This window comes from Xenopus laevis, chromosome 6L (genome assembly GCF_017654675.1).
Source record: "Xenopus laevis strain J_2021 chromosome 6L, Xenopus_laevis_v10.1, whole genome shotgun sequence".
In the NCBI taxonomy this organism is placed as follows: Eukaryota; Metazoa; Chordata; class Amphibia; order Anura; family Pipidae; genus Xenopus; species Xenopus laevis.
Window position 1 is genome coordinate 2,912,039 of NC_054381.1, and position 25,134 is coordinate 2,937,172.

Genomic DNA, 25,134 nt, shown 5'->3' on the forward strand with positions numbered 1-25,134 from the left:
TTTGGAAATACCTCCAACACTTTCCATTTCAATTGGCAAACGCTGTGTTTACTGCTGAAAAAATGTCTTGACACTGGTGTATCAGTGTAGGTGTCTCTTGAAATTGTGGATATTGCCCTTACGCTCCTTTATGTGAGTATTCACAGACCGTATTGTCCCACATAGAGAATTCCGCATGGGCATTTCAATACATAAATGACATATTTACTTTTGCATGTGACATAAGCATTCAATTGTATAGTGGCCCCACTCAAAGGATACTTTATATTTGGCCCCTTAATAATGGAGTTGCAACAGTTACATTCCATACACGGAAATGGGCCTATTTTGGGTGTACCTTCAAAGAGCTTTTTTTGAGGGGTAAGTTGAGTTGGACTTAATAAATCTTTAAGTGAAGACCCTCGTTTGTACGTAAAACTGGGCTATTTAGTGGTGTAACTAGATATTACTGGGCCCCACAGCAAGTTATTTTTCAGGCCCCCAAAACGTCTAGAGTCTGACCTGTTTTACCAATATGTTTTGAAATTGTATTTTAATTAGGGCCCCCTGTACCTCCTGGGCCCCCTGCAGCTGCAGGGTCTGCTTCCTCTGTAGTTGCGCTCCTGGGGCTATTGTTTAAATGAGCCACCATACTTGTCATCTGATTGCAGAATTGGCCAAAACTTTTTAATAATCTCTTCCATTTTATGGCTTTTTTATCGTATCTCCCTACAAAGATCATTCTATTCCTGTCAGTATTGCGTTTTTTAGGCTGCAGTAGTTGCTCTCGAGGCAATGTTTCAACCTCGTTAGCAATATGTTGTCGTTTGCCTTTAGATTAACCTCTCTCTACAAAATGCAATGTGAGGTGATTGGCTGCTTCTCTATAAAGGAAATCATTGGCCGCTATTCTTCTTGCTCTCATGTACTGTCCTGTACTGGGGATCCCTTTCAGCACACGGGGATGGTGGAAACTTCAAGTAACAGATTATTTCTATCATTGTTTTACGATACAACCCAGTTATTTATCTGTTATCTATGAATTTAATGTTGAGATCAAGGAAATTCAGCTCGTGCTTCGAAGTTTCAAAGGTGAATTTAACTGTAGGGTGGGACCTATTGGCCTCATTCACCATTTGCTCAAATGTGCTTAGGGGACCATCCCATTTAATTAATGTATCGTCCACGTATCTATAATACTGTCTGATATAAGGTAAGTATGTGTCATTTAAGAATAATTTAAGAATAATTTCTTCTCTAGCCCATATACGAAAAGATTCCCTAGGGATGGCGCGACCACTGAACCCATCGTACATAAAATAGTTCTTACCCAAGACCATCTCCAAACAATCAACAAGAAAGTGCACTAGGGCATTGGCTAAATTAGTATCAAGTAAAGCTTTTTCTACGCACAACAGCCCTTCTTCATGAGTAATGGAAGTAAATAAACTTTCTATATCAATACTACACAAAGTGATCTCCCCTTCTAACATGCCCAAGTTGTTTACCCTGTTTAGTAGATTTGTTGTGTCTTTCAAACATGTTGGTAAATTATTGACAACTTTTTGTAAGTGGGAATCAACCAATTTTGATAAGGGTTCCAATACTGAGCCTACCCCTGAGACAATTGGTTTACCCGGGGGTCATTCAGGGGTTTATGGATTTTTGGCAAAATATACAGCAGTGGAATATGGGGAAAATCAGTAGTGAGAAAATCTGACCGTTTTATCAGTAGTGCCCTGAAGGAAGGCATCATTAACCATAGTATCAATAGTATTTTTCGTGATATTTGTAGGGTCAGAGTCGATTTTGCAATAATGACCTGGTATGTTTAATAACCGCATCACCTCATTATTATATTTGTCTCTATCCATAATTACCACAGCCCCTCCCTTGTCAGCCTTCTTGACAATGATATTAGGGTTACTTTTTAGTGCAAGGCGTTCATTTTTAGAGAGGTTAGGGTGTTGTGGTAATTTGCTATCATTGTCCCATAGACTTTTGGCCTCACAACATGTACAAAACTATCAAGGCAGTCACTAGAAACCTCAGGCATATAGTTACTTTTCTTTTTAAGTACAGGCTGCACCATAGGGGAACCTGAAAAACACATCTTGAGCTTAATACACCTGATAAACTTAAAAACATCAAGTTCCCAATCAAAAAATTTGTTGGTGGGATCTGGAACAAACCCTAGGCCTTTATTCAAAACAGAAAGTTCATACTTAGTAGACTTAGTAGGCAAATGGGAGGAAAGGTTAACGACCAAACTGGTTACCTCCTGCTGTTGTGACTGCGGCCCCTCTGGGGGTAGGCCTCTCTTGGGATGGGATACCTTGGATTTCTCCTCTCTGCTGATTGGTTGTAGCTCTAAAAAATCAGCAGGATACTTGGTTGGTGAGTAGTCATCCTCCTCAGTGTGGTTGTAAGAAGACAAGTTAGCAGAACTAGACTGGTATTGTGGTAATCTCTGAGTGTATTGGGCCTTGCGCTGGAAGTGGTCACGTAGTCTCGCTCCTTGTTCGCTAAGGTAAGGATAAAAGGATACTTGCCGGTATTTGTGCGTCTTTCTCTCACCGGAGGTGGCAGACCGTCTTCATCTCCTCCCCAACACTGCGGAGTACGTTCCTCCTTCCAACTATAGATATAGGTTTATTGTTAATTAAAAACTGGGTTGTATTGTAAAACAATGGATAGAAATAATCTTACATGTTAAAAGTTTCCACCATCCCCGTGTGTTGAAAGGGATCCCCAAAGGACAGTACATGAGAGCAAGAAGAATAGCGGCCAATGATTTCCTTTATAGAGAAGCAGCCAATGACCTCATTGCGTTTTGTAGAGAGAGGTTACTCTACTCTAAAGGCAAACTACAACATATTGCTATGAGGTTGAAAAATTGCCTTGAGAGCAACTACTGCAGCCTAAAAAACACAATACTGACAGGAATAGAATGATGTTTGTAGGGAGATACGATAAAAAAGCCTTAAAATAGAAGAGATTATTAAAAAGTTTTGGCCAATTCTGCAATCAGATGACAAGTATGGTGGCTCATTTAAACAATACCCCAGTTTTGCGTACAAACGAGGTTCTTCACTTAAAGATTTATTAAGTCCAACTCAATTTACCCCTCAAAAAAAGCTCTTTAAAGGTACACCCAAAATAGGCCCATTCCCGTGTATGGAATGTAACTGTTGCAACTCCATTATAAAGGGGCCAAATATAAAGAATTCTTTGAGTGGGGCCACTATACAATTGAATGCTTATGTCACATGCAAAAGTAAATATGTCATTTATGTATTGAAATGCCCATGCGGAATTCTCTATGTGGGACAATACGGTCTGTGAATACTCACATAAAGGAGCGTAAGGGCAATATCCACAATGTCAAGAGACACCTACACTGATACACCAGTGTCAGACATTTTTTCAGCAGTAAACACAGCGTTTGCCAATTGAAATGGAAAGTGTTGGAGGTATTTCCAAAACCAGTAAGAGGAGGGAATTGGAATAAAAAACGACTCCAAAGAGAAACCAGGTGGATTAGGCGCTTAGATATTGTTATACCTCATGGGATGAATGAGCAATACAGTTTAAGTTGCTTCTTGTAACAAAAGTTGTGTTAACCTTTTTGCATATTGGTTTTTCGCAGATATTAATACTATAAAGATTCAATGGCAGTTACACTCAGTCTTACACAGATCTCCTGCCGTAAATGTAATATGGGTGAGTTACAGGAGATAAATGACTACAATATATGCTGGTGTAAATATTATACTATAATCCACATAATATATGTTGGGTCACATAGGGAGTGATTGGGACGTATGAAATACTTTGGTATCTCTGTATCCCTGTGACCATAGGAAGTCTCGCCCTTACACAATGGCTTCAGGTTTCTTTACCTGGGACAGCCATTATGTGTCTCATCATTCAGTAGATCAGCTTTTAGTTAGACAGTCGCCTAAAGTCACATTTATTGATAACTTTTGTTCCTTTCAGGAAATTGTTTCACGGTTTCTATATTATTGGACATTTTGTTCTTTCTTAACAAATGGACATTTTTTTAACCATCCCGGACTTATCGCAATTGGATAGAAGCAAATAAAGATGAATACAAGATTGGGATTTTTTTACTTTTTTAATTGTTTTAATTTTTGCATGCTGCAAAGTTTTCTATTTCTTATATTTGTGCACACAATTATGGTCTGAGCACTGGCTTCACTATTTATGTATTAATAATGTTACACACACAGATACAAGTGTGACTTTACCCCCTCACTATGGACTACAACTCCCAGCAGCCTCTAGCAGGGAATCCATGTTACAGACAAGCAGAGAGTGTGGCCCTGAGCTCTTGTATTTTTTATATCTGTGCACACAATTATGGTCTGAGCAGCGGCTTCACTATTTATGTGTTGCAATACAACCTATATACCCACCAATGTTGTAAAATGTGTTAGTACATTTCTCTTTAAATTGATTACCCAGACTGCACTATGTTGTATAGGTCAAAGTGCATATGAGTTTTTAATGGGTGCATGTGCTAATGGTCCTTATTCACTTGATAAAGGGTATTGAACCCAAAACATGTTGTGTTTACCACTGCCTGGAATAAAGAGTTGTTTGTAGTAATACTGCTGCAGTTTCTCTTCCTTCTTCTCTACTTGGATCATTTGCAGCAGTTGCAGCACAGAGCAACTATTAAGGAATTGGACACATACCATTTGGAAAAGCTGTGCTGACCACTTCTATTTAGGATACTATCTGGCCTGCTATAGAGGCGCCCTCTAGTGGTCCCTGTGCTGTATAGCAATACACATAAACAAAGAATAAAAGCACTGCTGTTAAACACTACAGGCTCTTAATTGGAAATATAACTGGAGCAAAACGTGTTGATGATTCTAGAGAAAGAAAAGCATGTAAAATATGATTGTTATGCGATTGGCTATTCTTATTATTCTTGCAAGCAATCCATCATTATAATACGCCTAATATTCCCTCACTAATGTCAGACAAAGCAGATGGAAGACACAGGGAAGCAGTTTGGGGAGAATAGTCACCCCAAAGAAGAGGTGATTAGTCACCTGGTGACTAAATCTCCCCGAATCTCCAGGTGTGCCCTAACCCTTAAGGATAGAATAGCTCCAGTCAATTGAGACAAGATAAGAAAAATAACTTTTTACATAGTTTGTCTAATTTTCTCCCTCAGAAAGTGAAAGGAATGTTCCCATGTGGAAATTGTTCAAAATGTAATTGGGTAAAAATAGGGGGACTTTTTAAATCTTATACTGATTCTAAAAATTATGAGATAAAAAGTTTCTATAATCTATAATTGCCAATCGAGTTACATGGTTTATCTTATTCAGTGCACATGTAACTTATATGTAGGTAAAACTATTTGTGTGTTAAATAAAAGAATCGGGGAACATATGAGTAACATAAGAACTGGGGAAAAGGGTGAATCTGCTTACTTTTCTGAACATGTTATATCCATACATGAGGATAATCTGAAAGACTTGAGCTTTAAGTCCATAGATGGAGTATATAGACTCAAAAGAGGAGGAGATAGGATAAAGCATTAAGATGTAAAGAGCAGAAATGGATATTTAATTTGAGTACTCTGTGGCCAAAATTGTTAAATAGTAAATTTGAGTTGGCACCATTTTTATGATATATTTATCCCTTCTTTACAATTACAGAACTGTGTGGAAATGGCTATTGAGACTTTGAGAGACCTTCTATATAAAAGTATATATATGCATGACCCCTTTAAGAGCACGGGGTATATAGTAGGGATGCACTGAATCCAGGATTCGGATCATGATTTGGCCTATCTCAGCAGGATTCAGATTCGTCCGACTCGTTGTATGTGGTCGAACCAAATCCTTATTTGCATATGTCAATTAGGTGTTGGAAGGGAAATCACTTAACTTTTCGTCTCAAAACAAGGAAGTAAAATTTTCTTGTTCCACTTTTTCCTTTCCTGCCTCTAATTTGCATATGCAAATTAGGGTTCGGTATTCAGCCGAATATTTTACAATGGATTCAGCCAATAAATAGTGGATTAGGTGCATCCCCAGTATATAGTGATACAATGTGCCAATTTCCTCTTTCTAAAACTACTTGAAAAAGCCCTAAAGGGGTGAAACACGTTGCAGTAGTAACATACAAGTGCCGTGTTACTTCAAAACCCAGAATATTACTGCAGATAATTGTATCTCTAAGTCGGCTACTTCATGTGACAGAGTGTGAGAAGGCCCGGAGCTTTGTGTTCCACAGTGGAACTCACGTACTGAACAGCAGCCAGCGCCATCTTGGATCAGAAGACAGAGGAGCTGTGAGGCGGAGTCTCCACTGAGCGCATAATTGTACTTGCGCTAAGAGAGTCTACATGGTGGAAAGGCGCATCATTGTGTTATAATAAGAACCAGAACGTGGGGGGGCATGTGTAATTGAGAGGATGGGGGATACCACAACAAACCATTTGCCCTATATATAACTTTGCGTATCCCTTGTGTATAACAGCACTTGAGACCACATTATACGAGGAGGACTACTTACCTCATTCCCTAATCTTTAAAACATTGTGGATAATTTTTGTAGAACTATAACTCTCACACAAAGACTGTGCCGTGGCTAAATCCTTTTTTTTGGAGATTAGGATCACCTAGCTGTAATTTTATTTTAAAGAAAAATCCAAAAGGAATTTTTCTTATCATTATGATTTGTAAATATGTGATCATTTGCTCTATTTTCTGAATTTGTATTGAATTAATTTTGGGTCCTGGCCAGTCAGGTTTTATTTGATTAAAATTCTCTATGAAGGATAATAAAATCTTTTCATTTATCTATCAACTGGGTTTTTAATTACACCTTTTAAAATATTTATTCTATGTATTGGCATCCTCAAAATGACCTTGTGGATTAAAGGAGTATTAAGGACTGTTTGGAGAGGAAAATAATTACTTCCCCTTTATACCACATTACTTTATATTTCTTCTTTATATTAAAAATATTTATTAAAAATGAACTAGAAAGTGCTGTGCATTATACAACTCTATATTGTATTCACAGTATAATAAAAGAAATGCACTCTTGTTTTTATAAAAGTTTCAGCCCCGCCCATCTGTTCGCCTTCCCGACACCTCCTTTCCCAGACTGTGCAGGGGAGCCGGCAGGACAGTAGGACAGGAACCAATCAGCAGCTAAGCTGAATTTATAGGAAACTGAAGCCTAAATTTGCTTGTGTGACTGCAGGACTGTGATTGGTTGTCCCCTCCTACTGTGCTTCTGGTAGGGACCATTAGGACACACCCACCCCTCATTTGAAATACAGGAACAGTAGCAGATCTATAGGGAGATATAATAAAGGAGTCATTTATAAATATAATGATCATTTTTATCTCAGAGTGAAAGCTGACATATACAGTATTATACACATAATTATGTGCCAACCTATTCCCAGCGTTACTATAAATGGGGGTAAACATTAAACATACAGATTTACATACAGAAGTGGCTGAAATTGGCAAGTGCCTGGGCTAAAAGAGCTTTAAATCCTACAAGAACAGATTCATTTTGATGCTTTATCTCTCTTTGAAGAACAAAAAGAAATACAACTAGACCATATATTCATGGTTATATATTTCAAATAACTTGAGCTGTTACATATTATAAAATATTATGAGCACAAGTCATGGTCATTGCATCCATGTTCTCAGTTCCCATGTCCCACATGCCTATATAGTGTATAGTGTATAGTAATGTCAGACTAGAGGAGGGCAGGGGTATATAGTGTATAGGAATGTCAGACTAGAGGAGGGCAGGGGTATATAGTGTATAGGAATGTCAGACTAGAGGAGGGCAGGGGTATATAGTGTATAGGAATGTCAGACTAGAGGAGGGCAGGGGTATATAGTGTATAGGAATGTCAGACTAGAGGAGGGCAGGGGTATATAGTGTATAGTAATGTCAGACTAGAGGAGGGCAGGGGTATATAGTGTATAGGAATGTCAGACTAGAGGAGGGCAGGGGTATATAGTGTATAGGAATGTTAGACTAGAGGAGGGCAGGGGTATATAGTGTATAGGAATGTCAGACTAGAGGAGGGCAGGGGTAATATAGTGTATAGGAATGTCAGACTAGAGGAGGGCAGGGGTATATAGTGTATAGGAATGTCAGACTAGAGGAGGGCAAGGGTATATAGTGTATAGGAATGTCAGACTAGAGGAGGGCAGGGGTATATAGTGTATAGGAATGTCAGACTAGAGGAGGGCAGGGGTATATAGTGTATAGGAATGTCAGACTAGAGGAGGGCAGGGGTATATAGTGTATAGGAATGTCAGACTAGAGGAGGGCAGGGGTATATAGTGTATAGGAATGTCAGACTAGAGGAGGGCAGGGGTATATAGTGTATAGGAATGTCAGACTAGAGGAGGGCAGGGGTATATAGTGTATAGGAATGTCAGACTAGAGGAGGGCAGGGGTATATAGTGTATAGGAATGTCAGACTAGAGGAGGGCAGGGGTATATAGTGTATAGGAATGTCAGACTAGAGGAGGGCAGGGGTATATAGTGTATAGGAATGTCAGACTAGAGGAGGGCAGGGGTATATAGTGTATAGGAATGTCAGACTAGAGGAGGGCAGGGGTATATAGTGTATAGGAATGTCAGACTAGAGGAGGGCAGGGGTATATAGTGTATAGGAATGTCAGACTAGAGGAGGGCAGGTGTATATAGTGTATAGGAATGTCAGACTAGAGGAGGGCAGGGGTATATAGTGTATAGGAATGTCAGACTAGAGGAGGGCAGGGGTATATAGTGTATAGGAATGTCAGACTAGAGGAGGGCAGGGGTATATAGTGTATAGGAATGTCAGACTAGAGGAGGGCAGGTGTATATAGTGTATAGGAATGTCAGACTAGAGGAGGGCAGGGGTATATAGTGTATAGGAATGTCAGACTAGAGGAGGGCAGGGGTATATAGTGTATAGGAATGTCAGACTAGAGGAGGGCAGGGGTATATAGTGTATAGGAATGTCAGACTAGAGGAGGGCAGGTGTATATAGTGTATAGGAATGTCAGACTAGAGGAGGGCAGGGGTATATAGTGTATAGGAATGTCAGACTAGAGGAGGGCAGGGGTATATAGTGTATAGGAATGTCAGACTAGAGGAGGGCAGGGGTATATAGTGTATAGGGAAGGAATGTCAGACTATATATCATTATACTGTGGGAGCAGCAGGAGAGCCGGGGCTACAAATTGCTAAAATCAGTCTGATCTGTATAACAACACTGAGCTCCTGCCGACCTCTGACTCTCTCCTTATACTCACTGCACTAAGTACTATCAACATCTCTGTAATTCTACTGCTTGTACTGCAATGGGACTGTAACCCACCAACAAAATGGCAGCACCCCCACCTTATAGAGTCTCATACTAAACCTGTGGGCTGAACTCAAACTGGCCAATAGCATTAAGAAAGGAAGCGACTCCTCCAGGATTATACATTCCCAGTCTCCTCCCAATACACATCCCTCACAGAGCCGAGATTTAAAGGGACTCACTGGGAACTGTGTCCTGCAACTCCCTTCTCCTGTACTCACATCTCCAGCCTCATCTACTGGGTAAGTCATTTTCCCTCCTCCTCCTCCTGTACTGTCTGTGGGACTGGGGCTTAATCCTGCTGCAGGGACTGATAGAGAGGGGAGACTGGGGGTTAATCCTGCTGCAGGGACTGATAGAGAGGGGAGACTGGGGGTTAATCCTGCTGCAGGGACTGATAGAGAGGGGAGACTGGGGGTTAATCCTGCTGCAGGGACTGATAGAGAGGAGAGACTGGGGGTTAATCCTGCTGCAGGGACTGATAGAGAGGGGAGACTGGGGGTTAATCCTGCTGCAGGGACTGATAGAGAGGGGAGACTGGGGGTTAATCCTGCTGCAGGGACTGATAGAGAGGGGAGACTGGGGGTTAATCCTGCTGCAGGGACTGATAGAGAGGGGAGACTGGGGGTTAATCCTGCTGCAGGGACTGATAGAGAGGGGAGACTGGGGCTTAATCCTGCTGCAGGGACTGATAGAGAGGGGAGACTGGGGGTTAATCCTGCTGCAGGGACTGATAGAGAGGGGAGACTGGGGATTAATCCTGCTGCAGGGACTGATAGAGAGGGGAGACTGGGGGTTAATCCTGCTGCAGGGATTGATAGAGAGGGGAGACTGGGGGTTAATCCTGCTGCAGGGACTGATAGAGAAGGGAGACTGGGGGTTAATCCTGCTGCAGGGACTGATAGAGAAGGGAGACTGGGGGTTAATCCTGCTGCAGGGACTGATAGAGAGGGGAGACTGGGGGTTAATCCTGCTGCAGGGACTGATAGAGAGGGGAGACTGGGGGTTAATCCTGCTGCAGAATTTATCTGATGCCTCAAGATGCATAATCTGTAAATTATGGATTATTGGGAAGAAGTGCAGGTGTGAGCATATCCATGGTCCTAGCCCTGTGCCAAAATAGCCCCCCTGCTATATGTCCAGCGAGGCACAAGATTCAATCTAGTGCTTTTTGGGAACAGACACAGGTGTGGGCTTCCCATATTGTTACCTGTGAGCTTTTTGGACTCCCCTTTTCTTTTGAGTTACGTGAGGCGTTACAGAACTTCTGCTAAAGGCCCATGGGTATTTATATGGACTAGTTATAACAGCCTGAAGCTGATGATTCTTCACTATCCAGTGTGTGTTTGAAAATGCTCAGTACACTGGAAAGTCTGCAGGCTAATTAGCTAATTATGTCCCTCAGCTGAGAGCTATCAGGGCTTTGGCTGGAGTTTCCATCCAGCTAATTAGTCACTATCTGATAAAGTGCAGGTGAGTCTTTCAGCCCCGTTGCTATTGCTGTTTAATATTTTAAGCTTTGTATGAGTGAACCTGTATCCTCTGTGCAGACACAGAAGTTCTATTGACTCATGTTACTAAGGCACTTCCAAGAATGACTTGAGGTTGCCCTGCTCAAGCAGTATGGCACCTCCTTCCTTTATTATGAGTCTGCTTTTAACAAGCAGTGTTCCATCTGATGGGTAATTCCTGCTGACAAGCCTGAGCTATCTGGTAAACTGTCTGTGTTCCTTTGACTTGTTGTATTATCTGAAGTCTTATGTTGTGAGCTGGAGTCCTCTGTACAAAATGCAGTATTGGCTCTTGTTACACAAGGTACTTTATGTACTGGCTGGTGAGTCCCTCTGCCTAAGCAGTGTGGTACCTGAATCCGGTGACTTTATCCGTATCCACTGTGTTTGAAACATTCATTTCACTGGGAGCTCTGCATGTTAATAAGCTTAATATGTCAGTGCTACGCAATATGTTGGCACTATATAAATGCATGTTAATAATAATGTCCCTCAGCTAAGAGCTATCAGGGCTTTGGCTGGAGTTTCCATCCAGCTAATTAGTCACTATCTGATAAGGTGCAGGTGTTCTTTTTGGCCCCTTTGCTATTGCTGTTTAATATTTTAAGTTTTGTATGGGTGAACCTGCATCCTCTTGGCTGACACAGAGATTATATTGGCTCATGTGCCTAAGGCACTTCCAGGAGTGTCATACTGCTCAAGCACTATGGCACCTCCTTCTTTTCTTATGAGTCTGCTCTTAACAAGCAGTGTTCCACTGGACTGGATATTCCTGCTGACAAGTCTGAGCTATCTGGTAAGCTGCCTGTGTTCCTTCTTATATTATATGAAAGTTGTGAGCTGGAGTCCTCTGTGCAAAATACAGTTACACGATTACTTTCAGCACTGGCTGGTGAATCTCTCTGCTGAAGCAGTGTGGTACCTGAATCCATTGAGTATGATTTATCAGTATCCACGGTGTGTTTGAAACATTCATTACACTGGTAGGTCTGCATGATAATAAGCTAATTATGTCCCTCAGTTGAAGGCTATCAGGGTTCTAGCTGAAGTTTCCATCCTGCAGACTAGTCACTGCTATCAGGTAAGGGGCAGATACTCCTCTGGGCCTCTTTGCTCCTGTTGTTTCTATTGTCCTCTGTGCAGACACACAGGTTATATTTGCCTTTTATTACAGAGGGTGTTTGCAGGGTTGGTTGGAGGCTTGCACTCCTGCGCCTCAGGCAACAGCAGTTGCTGCTGCCCCCCCTCCCCCGGAAATTCTCTCTTAAAGTACCGGGAGCAGCATTTTTGCTGCCCCTGGTACCTAGTGGGGTGCTGCCGCCTGAGGCGACAGCCTCAACTTGCCTCATTGGCGAAGCACCCCTGATGGTAGCCCCTTCCTTCCTTACATTGAGTCTGCTCAGTGCTGTAACCTGATGTCATTGGGCCCCACAGCAAATTGATTTTAGGGCCCCTAACCTATCCAGAGGTTGTGCTTTTTTTTACCAATATATATTGAAATTGCTCTTTATTTGGGCCTCATGGGGTCCCTATACCTTTTGGGCCCACCTGCAGCTGCAGGGTCTGCTTCCTCTGTAGTTACGCCCCTGAGTCTGCTCCTAAGAAGCAGTCTGCCACCAGGGATCTGACTGGATTATTCCTACTGTCTAGCGCATATTATCTGGTTGTGTGCCGGTGTTCCTCTGACTTCTTCTATTGATGTCATCTGAGGTCTTAGTTTTGTGAGCCCGAGTTCTCTGTGCAGACACAGTAGGTAAGTGTGATCTTATTACACCTGGTATTTCCAGGACTGACTAGGGGTTTGTTCTGCTGTAGCAGCATTGTACCCCATTTTTCCTAGGATGTTTCCACACTTAACAGGCAGTGTTATGATTTATATATATATATATATAATCTTCCCCTGCCCGCGAATTTTAAAATTGTTCAATAAAGATGGATTCGCACTTTGATACTACTTGGTGGAGTCCGCTACCTTTATTCTTTGGATATATGATTTATATGGTGTCTTTTTGTGTGATGAAGGCCTTCTCTTAGATATTTTATTCCCATCAGGTGGTTTTTGTTGGGAGCTCAGTTGTAGTTATACTACATCTGCTGAGTTTTGGTGGCTGTAGGTTTCCCTTGTTTAAAGGACAAGGAAAGGCAAAAAAATAAAATCCTATTTTTACTTTCTTTAATGAAAAAGAAACCTATCTCCAATATACTTTAATGTGTACCGTTTTTATAAGAAACCTGACTGTATGCAGTGAAATTCTCCCTTCATTTACTGCTGTGGATAGGAATTGTCAGACGGTCCCTAACTGCTCTGCAGGGAAACAATCATACTTATGAACAGCAGGGGGAGCCCCCGTCTTACTTCCCAGCCATGCAGAATTCATGCAGCTTTGTTTATGACGATCCCTAAGCAGCCCAGACCACACTGAGCATGTGCAGGGTCAGGCAAAGATGTATAACAAAGTTACAAGATGACAGCCCCCTGTAGCCAACTTTGAAAACATAAATTATTTGTTTGTTAGGCTTGTGGTGCAGTAAGTTCATGTTTATGTTTAGTATACAAAATACAGCATTTCTAGCCTTATTCTATTTTAGACTTTCCTTGTCCTTTAATTGTTGGTAGATTGAAGGGCACATACTATGATGTCTGCTGGCACCTTAACAGGCTTGTAGCCTATGGCCCTTTGTGTGGCCTCTCACCAGGGAGCTGGGTTTGTGTGGCCTCTGGCTTTCATTATGGCCCTTGGGTTGGGTTAGAGCCCTTGTTTTGGTCCATGGCTAATGGGTCTGCTGGCCTTTTTCCATGGCCCTCAACTCATGGGTCTGCTGGCCTTTTACCATGGCCCTCGGCTCATGGGTCTGCTGGCTTTTCAGAAGGGCCCTTTTTCTGCTGGCCTGTTGCATGAGCCTTTGGCTCATGTGGTCTTTTATTTGGCACATTTATTTGGTTGACCTTTTACCAGGGTTATTATGGCTGTGGGCTTGTTTCCATGGCCCTTAATTTAGGTGCTTGCCTTCTACCAGGGTTCTTTGACTGTTGGCCTTTTTCAGTGGCCCTTGGCTAAGGTGGCTGCTAGTTTTTATTATAGTCCTTGGGGGCTTGTGACTGCCAGCCTTTGCTGAGACCTATAGTGCATAGGCCAGGCAGTGGTGGCTGATAGGCGTGGCTACTGTTCTTGCTTTGGCCCTTGGTGGGCATGTCTGTTTGCCTTGTGGCAATCCTTGGCAGGACAACAGCCATTGGTTTTGTCTTGTCTACAATCCTTGCAGGCATGTTCTGGTTATGCCAGCAGTAGGCATGATTGACTATTTGGTTGGATCTAACACGGGTTGTACCATCCGGTGTTTGCTCTGAGTTTCACAGCCCATAGCTAATTTTGTTGCTGATTGGTATTCAGCAGCTGATGTTGGTCATATGTTGTCGGCTTACAGATAATCTTTGCTTCTGCCTTACATGCATTGCTTTTGGTCTTGTATGCCACTGCTTATTATCAATAAGGCTGGCTTGTGGACCAGTGTTTTTCAAGTTCAACAACTGGCTTGTGCTCCATTATTGCATATGTGGAAATTGACTTTTGTGCCAGTGCAGTTGGTGACCTTGTCTCTAAGGGTGGCATTCACAATAACTGCCTTATGTACTATTGCTTGTGTATTAAAGTTCCACTCTGGTGTTTTGCATACACTGCAGCTGACTGGCATCTTGGCCTGCTAGTGTGACAATGGCCTTGCACATCTATGTTGGAATACATAATAGCTGGCTGGTCCACCACTGGTTGCATGTATGGCTGGCTCATTGCCAGTGGATTGTGCATCATTGCTGGTTGGTACCAGTGTTTGTAGGCTATAAGCTTCTGGCATTCCTGATTTTGGATTGTGATGCCAGCTGTTGGCTGGTTCAGTAGCCTATTGGATTCAGTAGCTTCTATGTATGGTCACAGGTTTGGTTCAGTTTTTGCATAAACTTTAGCATTGTGCAACTTGAGATGTAGTGGCCTCGGCTTTTGTGGGTGTTTTTTAGAACTGTAATTGGCTTGGGTCCCATTTGCTTACTTGTGTAGCAGTTGGCTGGGGCAACAGCATATCTTACTGGTAGATGGCCTTAAATCACATTTGGTTGGTTTAGCAGCTTATCCTTGTGCTATTGTATGCCCAGTTTAGATTTGGTGGAGCTACTGGGCTGTACCAGCATGGCTCTACAATGATATGCTGATTTAGGATAACCCAGAGTTGGTGTTCATCTAGTTAAGTCTTTATTAGGTATTATTAGCATGGAGTAGGTGGATCTTGGACTGATCTCTGGTGTGGAGTTGACTCCGGTCAGCACTGGTGTGAGCTGCTTCCATTAAGCTGCAGGACTAGGCTAATGTGGGCCAAGTCTTTTTAGGGCCACTTGCTATTGCTGAGGACCGTGTATTTCTCCAGCACTGGTCATAGATGCATCCAAGTTGTGTTTAGTTTCTGATCTGATCAATTTCCTGGTGGTTTCTAGGGTGTTTTAGTTCTGAGATGGCCATTGCCATCATTCTGGTATTGTCCTAGGGCACCTTTTTGTTTTAACAGTTGTAGGATTTTTGTTCTTCCCCAGGTGGGGTTTTATGTCAGATAACCATATTGCAGGTATCCCTCTAGTCACTGAGGGAACCTTTTTAAGCAGAATATGGTTATTCTTAATCTTCAATGCTTGATCCTCAAGTGCCGGTCTCTATAATTTAGTGGTTGGTTTTATAGCTCTTGTTGTTAATGACTTACCATGTCCTTGGGCATGTTGTTCTTGTGCCTTTTATCTACCCTTTTTCAGGAGATATACATTTTCTCAGCTCCCCTGTTGGATGGATGTGATGCTGGCCTTATTACTCAGGGCCTCCTTAGCATAAGTTTGGTTATTGCCTTATGTTGGTTATTCCCACCCCTTGTTTTTGGGGCATGACTTGGTAGATCCCATGTGTACGGACATGGAGGGACGTAGAAGAAATAGAGAATTTTACTTACCTACTTGACGTAAATTCCTTTTCTTCTAGTCCTGACATGTCAGTACAGGGTTTCCCATCCCAAGTTATTTATTTTGGTTACTGTACTGCTATGGCAAAAGTATAACTGTGGTGAGGAGGAAGTCATGTGGTATTTTGCTGCTATATTCTCACCTGTCCCTGGATTTTTCTCTGAAAATCTGTTCACCTCATGCTAAAGTCAAGTGTTTACATATAGAGTTAAGGGTTTACTTTAATTGTTCTATAAAGAAGATATATGTATATTTATAGACAGTCTCCTTCTTACTGCAAAGTCAGTCCCTCAATCACATAAAAGTCATTTTAGTATGAGGCCCAGCTGGAGAGTATTTGATATTTTTAATTGACAGCTGTGTCAGTCTATGGGGATTCACATCTATACAGATTTCTGCTCAGGATGGAGAAACCTTTTTGAAACACTGCCAAAAAGATGCAGATGAATATTTAAGGGGTAAAAGGGGAGAATGGATTATTTACATATGGGCAAAGGGAAGCCTGGGAGTAGGGAAGAGGAAGGAAAGTGAATGGTTAAAAAACAAGTAGGAACAGAAGAAAAAGCAGAAGAAAAAAAACAGAGAAGAAATGCTGGAGGAAAAAATATTGAGAGGTAGTAAAGCAAAGCAGGAGAGAAAGACAAGTAAACAGAAGGAAAGAAAACAAGGCCCAGTAAAGCCATTGCCCTCAAGGGACCAGCACCTCTAGTGCTAACGAGGTTAGTTAGAATTAGCTTATATCTGTTATAGACTCTCTAGGAAAGTAAGAGAGAGAGAGGACAGATAGTAATAGCAGCTCTGTGCTCCAACAAGGATCTGTAGCAGGGAGTAGCTTCCCAAGGCTCCCAGATTGCCTTTAGTGAAGGGACCACAGTGGATAGGGATCAGGCTTAGATTTCTTCTGGGTGGGATCCGGACCACTTAAAGGTACATCTGCCTGGGATTCCTGATTACTACTTGACTACAATGCCTATGAGAGTCACATTCCTCAGCTGTCTCAGCACTGCTAACACTACCTGTATATACCTCACCTTTGTAAGTAAGCCTGTGGGATATTTGTCTTGAACAAATAAATGTTACTCCTTTGTTTCATCATAACAACCTCCTGGCATCCATTATTCCTATTTATATTGCACAGTAGCCTGTGATAGTTGTTGATATACTACTCCACACCTGAAATCTTCCACTTCCGCAAAGGTCCTATTCTGAAGTGTTTGAGTCACATGTAACCCATGCTCCTGGGGTTTGTGCAGCACTGACAGTGATGAGATGAGTTGACATATAAGGTACAACCGTAGGCCTTTGTGATGATTAATGATTTTATAGGATCGGCCTGTTTGCTGGTACTTGGGATATATGTATCCCCTAGGATAGATGGCTGTATAGAGAGGATAGGATAGATGGCTGTATAGAGAGGATAGGATAGAGGGCGGTATAGGGAGGGTAGGATAGATGGATGGATAGGGACTATAGGATGGAGAGCTGTATAGGGACAATAGGATTGTTGTATGTATAGGGAGGATAGGATAGACAGGATAATGTGAGGGCTGGGATATATGTAATTTGTCTTCATTAATATATTTAAAACATTAACAACTGCTCTCAGATTGTTGTTGGAATTGATTTTGTTGGGGGTAATTATTGGGCAAGAGGGCATTTTATAAACTTTCTGAGAAAATTGGTGCTGGGCAGTCAGATAAGGGTGAATCTGCAAATAGGATTTAAAGGAGAAGGAAACACTAAAAATGGCATATTTTATATAGTGAACTTATTGCCCGAGGCTAAAGTTTCAGCTTGTCAATAGCTTGTCAATAGCAGCAGTGATCAAGTCCAATATATTGTGGTGAACAATCATAGAAATCTGTCTGTCTCTGGTTAATTGTGCGCAGGTCTAAGTTTTTCCTTCTGTGCAAAGGAACCTAGTGATGACTAGAAAACATGACACTGGTTTTTCTATTGGTGGAAAAATACTAAAGGTTTAGCAATGGTGTGAGGACATCACATGTGACCCACAAGTCATCACTGGTGGAGAAGAAAGAAGCAGAGACAAGACATGTGTAGGGCTCAGACTTTCTATTCTGTTTGCCCAGAGCAGAGGACTTGAAGAATGGAGAGAGGGAGGAGAGATGCCATGGACTGATACTCACACTGAGGACAAAATCCAGTGACTCAATACATTTTAGAGTTTTCTGAGGAAGTCGACTCAAAATCTCCAGAAGAATTCTTTCACACCAGCAATGAAATAATCACCCATGGGGAAACAAATGTTTCATTTTCTGAAGTTCCTCACAAGGCAACTTTGGTGACTTTGGAAAGCTGAAGCGACTCATATGTTTTTCCATGTGTGATTCGCATTATTGCCGTTGGTAAAGCATTCTCTGAAGATTTGTCGCCCACAGTAGCGCAAATGTAACCTCACCGCAAGTGACAAATCTCCCCTTGGTCCATGGGCCTAAAGGGTGTAAGAGCACTGGGCAATGGGTTCTAGAGCAGACACTGTGCACCAGTTGCAGGTACAGGGCTCCACAGTATATCAGGGAATCCATAGGGACACCCATGTGCTACCCCCAGCTCTGTATTCACTAAAACATCCATTCAATCCATCCATCTATGGGTGACAATCTGCACCTGTTTTTTGCCTCCTGACCCGGCTCCACACGTCAGAAATGCAGCCCATAGAGTCATGTAATTCTCATAATACACATTGAAAGGGGACAAGAAGAATTACTCATTACACACCACTAAAATAGACAAAAAGTTGTCTTTTATTAATAATAATAATAAAAATAGCTCTTATACAAAGTTTACAAATAGTTTCGTCCCAGGGTGCAAATTAAGGCTCCATTATCCCATGCTAATTAAGATCCATTGATAAACATGTGACTATGCTAATGAAGGTCGTTAGGGAACAAGAACTCATCAGTCTTCCTTTACATATTGTGGGGAAACCTTTTTCCCAAAACAAAGGCACGGCCCATAGTTCTTTGTTGTAAGTAGTTGAAGCAGATCCAGGCTTGGGGGGATCCAAAATGGGATAAAAAGGTGTGAGAATGAGAGGTGAGTTAGTTTGGGGAAGAGACGTGTGGGTACAGGAGCTCTGCAGGCTAATGAGGAGACTCTGCCCAAGGACAGGTAACTAGATCAGTGTTTCCACTGATCCCCCCTGAATTCTGGGAATCCACTGGAGTCAGCTTGTGCTACTGAGCCCATTTGTTTGTCTCTTATCATTTTGCTTCTTTAGCCATTTTATTGCACTTTCAGCTCTGCATAGAAGTTTTTATTGTTTTAATCTATAAAAAATATTTTGTTAAACCAGAAAATCCAAACAGTAATTCTGATTGCTGATTACTCTAGGTGAAAAAAAACATTGTTTTTATTTGATTTTAGTGATATTGATGGCATTTTACACAGTCATTTGTTACTTGTTTTTGCCCATGGAATTTTTATATATATATATATATATATATATATATATATATATCCATATATCCATTTGGGTGACTTTAAAATATCAGAAATTTAGTGCTGTGTGTTTTTGTTGTTGTCTGGCACTAATCAAGAATATGAAATCCGCTTCAGTTTAGTACTTTCCTAGTCCTGCAAAACAGCTCTAATAAAGTAAATTACCTGCCCACTGAGACTTAGTGACTTGAATGACATTGCCTGGAATTAGACAATTTATCTACAAAAAAACCAGATCCTTCTCATTTAAGGAAACTCCCAACACACTGCCATTTAGTGTATAACTTGCATTTATATTATTGTTGCCAAAGTGCATAACCTGCATTTATCAACATTGAACCTCATTTTCCAGTTTGCTTCCCAGTTTCCCAGTTTAGACAAATCACTGTGCAAAGTGGCAGCATCCTGCATGGAACCTATAGTTCTGCACAATTTAGTCTCATCTGCACAAATAGAAACAGTACATTCAATGGCCACCTCCAGGTCATTAATAAACAAGTTGAAAAGCAAGGGACCTAGTACAGAGGATGAATACCATCCATCTCCGTGCCTTTTGTTTATCTTTATGTGTTCAATCTAGTCCTTTTTGACTTACCTTGTGTGTGAACCATGTATTATTTATTTTATAAGAATTGGGACTATGTAGGAAACCTTCATTAATGTGTTTCTCATTTGTGTAGTCAGATGAAACAATGGACATCTCATACATTCAGAACAATATCTGCACATGGAGACACATGGGGTCGGTCTAATCACAAGTTCCAGGTTAGTTCATTGACCAACACAGTCACCCACTTCCCAGGGAAATGTCTCTGGCTTTTAATGACACAGTTCAGTTCATATAGTAGAAAATCACCTGCACCTGTAAAAGCTCCAAATTTCAACAAATATGTAAGTGGAAACTACACTCTCTAACTCAGTGTGGGTCACTAGATCATTTTACTCTAAACCACCAACAAGGTTTTTATTTTTTTTCCCCTTCAAGAGAGAAGAAGGAGATGCAGAAGATCCCAGAGCAGCATTAAGCAGCAGAGGTTCCAAGTAAGAGAATCCAGGGATTTCTGGGATTCCTTAGATCCAGCCAAGGAGCCGTTACAGGTGCAGGACATAGAATAAAGCAGAGACACCGTGTGACTCAGGAATAGGATATCAGGTCTCTCAGCAAAACCAAATAGCAGCAGATCTTCTTGTCTGTCAGTTACAACAAGTCGTAAGACAAAAGAGGCCGAGGTGCAACTTTGTAGCACAATGGAATGTGAGCAGCAACACAACAGTCTTACAGGACATCAGAAGGTTATCAAAGAAGAGAAACAAAGTAATGAAGAATATGGCAAACTGTCCTCTTCAGATCTGACCCTTCTTATAGATCACACAGGGGAGAAATCATTTCCCTGTAATGAATGTGGAAAAGGCTTTTCTACAAAGAAGAACCTAAAAATTCACCAGACAGTTCACACAGGGGAGAAACCCTTCACATGCACAGAATGCAGCAGATGCTTTTCCAGAAAATATCACCTCATACGTCACCAAACCGTTCACACAGGGGAGAAACCCTTCATATGCTCTGAATGTGGAAAATGTTTTTCTACAAAGCGACAGCATACAATTCACCACATGACTCACACAGGGGAGAAACCCTTCACATGCGCAGAATGCAGCAAAAGCTTTTCCACAAAACATCAGCTCAAACGTCACCAAACAACTCACACAGGGGAGAAACCCTTCACATGCATAGAATGCTGCAAAGGCTTTTCCACAAAACATCAGCTCAAACTTCACCAAAGACTTCACACAGGGGAGAAACCCTTCATGTGCTCTGAATGTGGAAAAAGTTTTTCTACAAAGCGACAGTGTAGAATTCACCACTTGACTCACACTGGGGAGAAACCTTTCACATGTACAGAATGCAACAAAAGCTTTTATACAAAATGTGAACTCAAAATTCACCAGACCATTCACACAGGGGAGAAACCCTTCACATGCACTGAATGCAGCAAAGGATTTTCTACAAAGCATAGGCTCAAAATTCACCATAGAATTCATACAGGGGAGAAACCTTTTACTTGTACAGAATGCAACATAGGATTTTCTACAATGCATCTGCTCAAAATTCACCAGACAGTCCACACAATGGAGAAAACTTTCATGTGCACAGAATGCAACAAAAGCTTTTATACAAAACGTGAACTCAAAATTCACCAGACCATTCACACAGGGGAGAAACCCTTCACATGCACAGAATGTGGCAAAGGATTTTATACAAAGCATCAGCTCAAACGTCACCAGGCAGTTCACACCGGGGAGAAACCCTATACATGCACAAAATGTGGCAAAGGCTTTCCTACAAAGCATCACCTCAAACGTCACCAGGCAGTTCACACAGGGGAGAAACCCTTTATGTGTGAAGAATGTGGCAAATGCTTTTCTACAATGCAGCCACTCAAAATTCACCAGAAAGTTCACACAGGAGAGAAACCCTTCACATGCACAGAATGTGGCAAACACTTTTCTACAAAAAAGGCTCTCAAAATTCACCAGACAGTTCACACAGGGGCACAACCCTTCACGTGTACAGAATGTGGCAAATTCTTTTCTAGAAAGCAGAACCTCAAAATTCACCAGAGAGTTCACACAGGGGAGAACCCCTTTATGTGTACAAAATGTGGAAAATGCTTTTATTCAAAGCAGAACCTCAAAATTCACCTAGCAGTTCACATAGGGGAGAAACGCTTTATGTGTACAAAATGTGGAAAATGCCTTTCTTCAAAGCAGAAGCTCAATCTTCACCACATGACTCACACAGGGGAGAAACCATTCACATGTACAGAATGCGGCAAAGCCTTTTCTAGAAAGAATACACTCAAAATTCACCAAACTGTTCACACAGGGGAGAAACCATTCACATGTACAGAATGTGGCAAAGGCTTTTCTAGAAAGGATCAACTCAAAATTCACCACACTGTTCACACAGGGGAGAAACCATTCACATGTACAGAATGTGGCAAAGGCTTTTCTATAAAGCGAAACCTGAAAATACACCAGATGACTCATACAGGGGAGAAACCATTCACATGTACAGAATGTGTCAAAAGCTTTTCTAGAAAGGAACAACTCAAAATGCACCAAACTATTCATACAGGGGAGAAACCATTCACATGTACAGAATGTGGCAAAGGCTTTTCTACAAAGCGAAACCTGAAAATGCACCAGATGACTCATACAGGGGAGAAACGCAAAGGGAGAGAACGCAAGTATCCCTGAATAAATAGCTGTCATTTATTCTAGAGTTATTTGTATCCTGCACTGCAGCTTTTGTTTTGAAACAATATAACATGTCAACTGTATGAGGTGCAGTTTGTTCTAAATACATTTTGTATCCAAAAATATCCCAGAATAAATGTCTCTGAGGGTACAAGTATTTGTCACTTAATACACAGATAAAAATATTCAACAGACCTAAAAAAAATATACAAAATACCTATTTCAATTGAGAATAAAATCTGGTTTGTGCACAAAAGAGTTTAATTATTTTACAAATTGTATTCTATAAATTTTGACAATCAATCTGTCTCACATATGAATAACATCCATGTAACAAATGCAGTTTATGTGTAAAGCTACTTACAGAAATAATTGTGTACAAACAAACTTGGACAGAATATATACTGGTGTAATTAACTAGTAGATGCCATGCTAGATTTTAATGACAAAATAGATGCTTGTGATCAGTGCTTGAATTGGGGCGGGATGCGGCGGGATGGCATCCCGTTACTTTTCTAAAATGGCTGATCTCCATCCCGTCAGATGGAACGAATTATAATACCGGAGCTATGTGGGGGTCGTGTTTTTTAAAACGTCCCTTTTGTTTTTGTGCTGATTGACAGATGTTCTGTCCAGTTCCGTGAGGGCGCCAAATTAGACAGTATTGTATTGCCTGGGCGGGCCCTAGAAATTAACAAATCGGCTGGCTGCGCAATGCAGGACGCACCAGAAAGTGAGCGAGAGGATGGCAAGTGTTGCCGGGGGAGCGTGCGCCGTGTGGGCGGAGTTAGAAGATGAGAGTGCGCCCAGTGGGGAAGTGGGTGGGGGCGTGCATAGAGTCTTCGCTCCAGTATATGCAGCTACCGGTGAGTACTGTGTTCCAACTTCCTATTGATAAACGGCAACTGAATGTTTGTGTGGGGAAGCGGGCAGAGTGGGCTTTTCACAACGGGAACGAGGCACTTGAGTTTTTCTCCTGTATGTGCCGTGATGTTGCGGGAGCTCAGCTGGGATGGGCGTGATTGGTGTGAGCGAGTGTACAACATCCTGCCAATGTGACATGCTTGCTGCGTGTGTATAATTTGTGTGTTTGTGTATAGTGTTTGTGTGTGTATGTATAGTGTGTAGTCTGTGTATGGTCTGTGTATATTGTGTATAGTGTATGTGTGTATAGTGTGTGTATGTATGTCCACCAGCCTGCCGGGTCTCCACATTGGCCAGTTTGTCTGTCTGTCCAGTGTTCCAGTCTCTTCCTACTGCAATCGCCTGTACAAGTATGTGGGATAGTGACTTGTTTTGTAGAAAACAGGAACCTGCCAGGCAAAACAGGCTCCGTGACCTGGTATCCGTGTATGTGCCTGACAAGTAGCTTTATGTGGGATTGAGCAGGAGAGACTGTCCCCTGTATGGTTGGTCCTCGTAGAGCATCAGTCATGAGTGGGAACCAGTATTCTGGAGTCAGTATTCTGCTGCGAATGTGCAACATTTTCACATGTTTAAATAACCGGATCTCCTGTTGCTGGCTCAGTTGTGCATTTTTTGTATAATGGCAATGCTTGAGACACTTAAGGGGCAAAACTATTTTTTTCAGGACAACCAAGGCTTTCACAAACTGCTGATATATTTTGTGTGATTACACTTTACAAGCTTCTAAATGCAAAGGCTATTGTGATACTAAACTCTATAGTTAGTATAGGTATGGGTATAGAGAATTTATGTGAAAGGAGGGAGGGGTGTGTGTATGGATGCTGGGTTTTCATTTGCAGGGGTTGGACTTGAAAGACTTTGTCTTTTTTCAACCCGATTTAACTATGTAACTATTTTAATTGTAAAAAAATTAGGGTCATTCTATTTCTTGCAATATTAAAAAAAATATTTTTCATAAACATGGAAATAGCAAAATAACTGGTGGGCGAGACTTATTTAAAAGTGGGTGTGGCCTACAATTGTGGGCATGGCATACCATTGTGGGCGTGGACTAATTATTTTTGTCACCGCGCTACGCGCGGCACATATCCCATCCCTCCACCTTTTTCAATCCAATTCAAGCACTGCTTGTGATAGAAACCAAGATTTTATAGCACAGGATTCATTCTGTCAACAAAATGAAAACTCAGTTTCACAAAACTGATTAAATATCAATTATGTGTGCAGGGGACTGAATAGATCCCTCATTTATAGTGCATTTCCATAAAGATTGGTCTCAAGAACCTTAGTCTATGAAGGGAATAATTCCCCATGTCCTGTGTCACATTATAACCCATAGCTTTTTTTATGATTTAAAGGAAAAGCCATGCACCTCTTGGGTGCGTTTTGCCAGAGGTCTTTGCCCAGACTCTCCTAAAGGGAGAGAGTTATTCGTGGAGCCATTAGTGCAGAATTTGTAAGTGGTACCTAGATCCTGTAATTAGCCAGGCTGAGGGCTACCTATATTAAGCAGCTCTTGGCTCCACCGAGGCTTATAGAAGTGATTAGATTCCCACTTGGGTTCTACATATGAGGAGTCCTCAGTGGAAACAGGAGAAACTCTTGTTGGACTGAAATTC

At 41.6% G+C, this 25,134-nt stretch overlaps 3 protein-coding genes across 12 annotated transcripts in view; 2 read left to right on the forward strand and 1 right to left on the reverse strand.

Annotated features, from left to right (window-relative positions):
* LOC108719517 (gastrula zinc finger protein XlCGF57.1-like) overlaps positions 1–24,052 on the forward strand; it is a 35,866-nt gene extending 11,814 nt beyond the window's left edge. The window contains exons 1-3 of one of the 7 annotated variants that reach the window (XM_041566895.1): positions 9,513–9,603; positions 20,012–20,092; positions 20,313–24,052. In XM_041566895.1, the coding sequence (XP_041422829.1) occupies positions 20,576–22,588 (2,013 nt within the window). In that variant the 5' untranslated portion in view covers positions 9,513–9,603; positions 20,012–20,092; positions 20,313–20,575 and the 3' untranslated portion in view covers positions 22,589–24,052. Of the gene's footprint in view, positions 1–9,512; positions 9,604–17,363; positions 18,998–20,007; positions 20,093–20,312 lie in introns of those variants that run through there. The other 6 variants (XM_041566893.1, XM_041566892.1, XM_018268409.2 and 3 more) reach the window with 6 other exon arrangements.
* XB5897957.S (hypothetical LOC495453 S homeolog) overlaps positions 1–25,134 on the reverse strand; it is a 658,286-nt gene that overhangs the window by 270,921 nt on the left and 362,231 nt on the right.
* The window catches only part of LOC108719569 (gastrula zinc finger protein XlCGF57.1), a 135,159-nt gene continuing 119,604 nt past the window's right edge, over positions 9,580–25,134 (forward strand). Inside the window, exon 1 of the mRNA XM_041566932.1 lies at positions 9,580–9,603. The gene's annotated coding sequence lies outside the window, so the exon portion shown is untranslated. The remainder of the gene's footprint in view (positions 9,604–25,134) is intronic.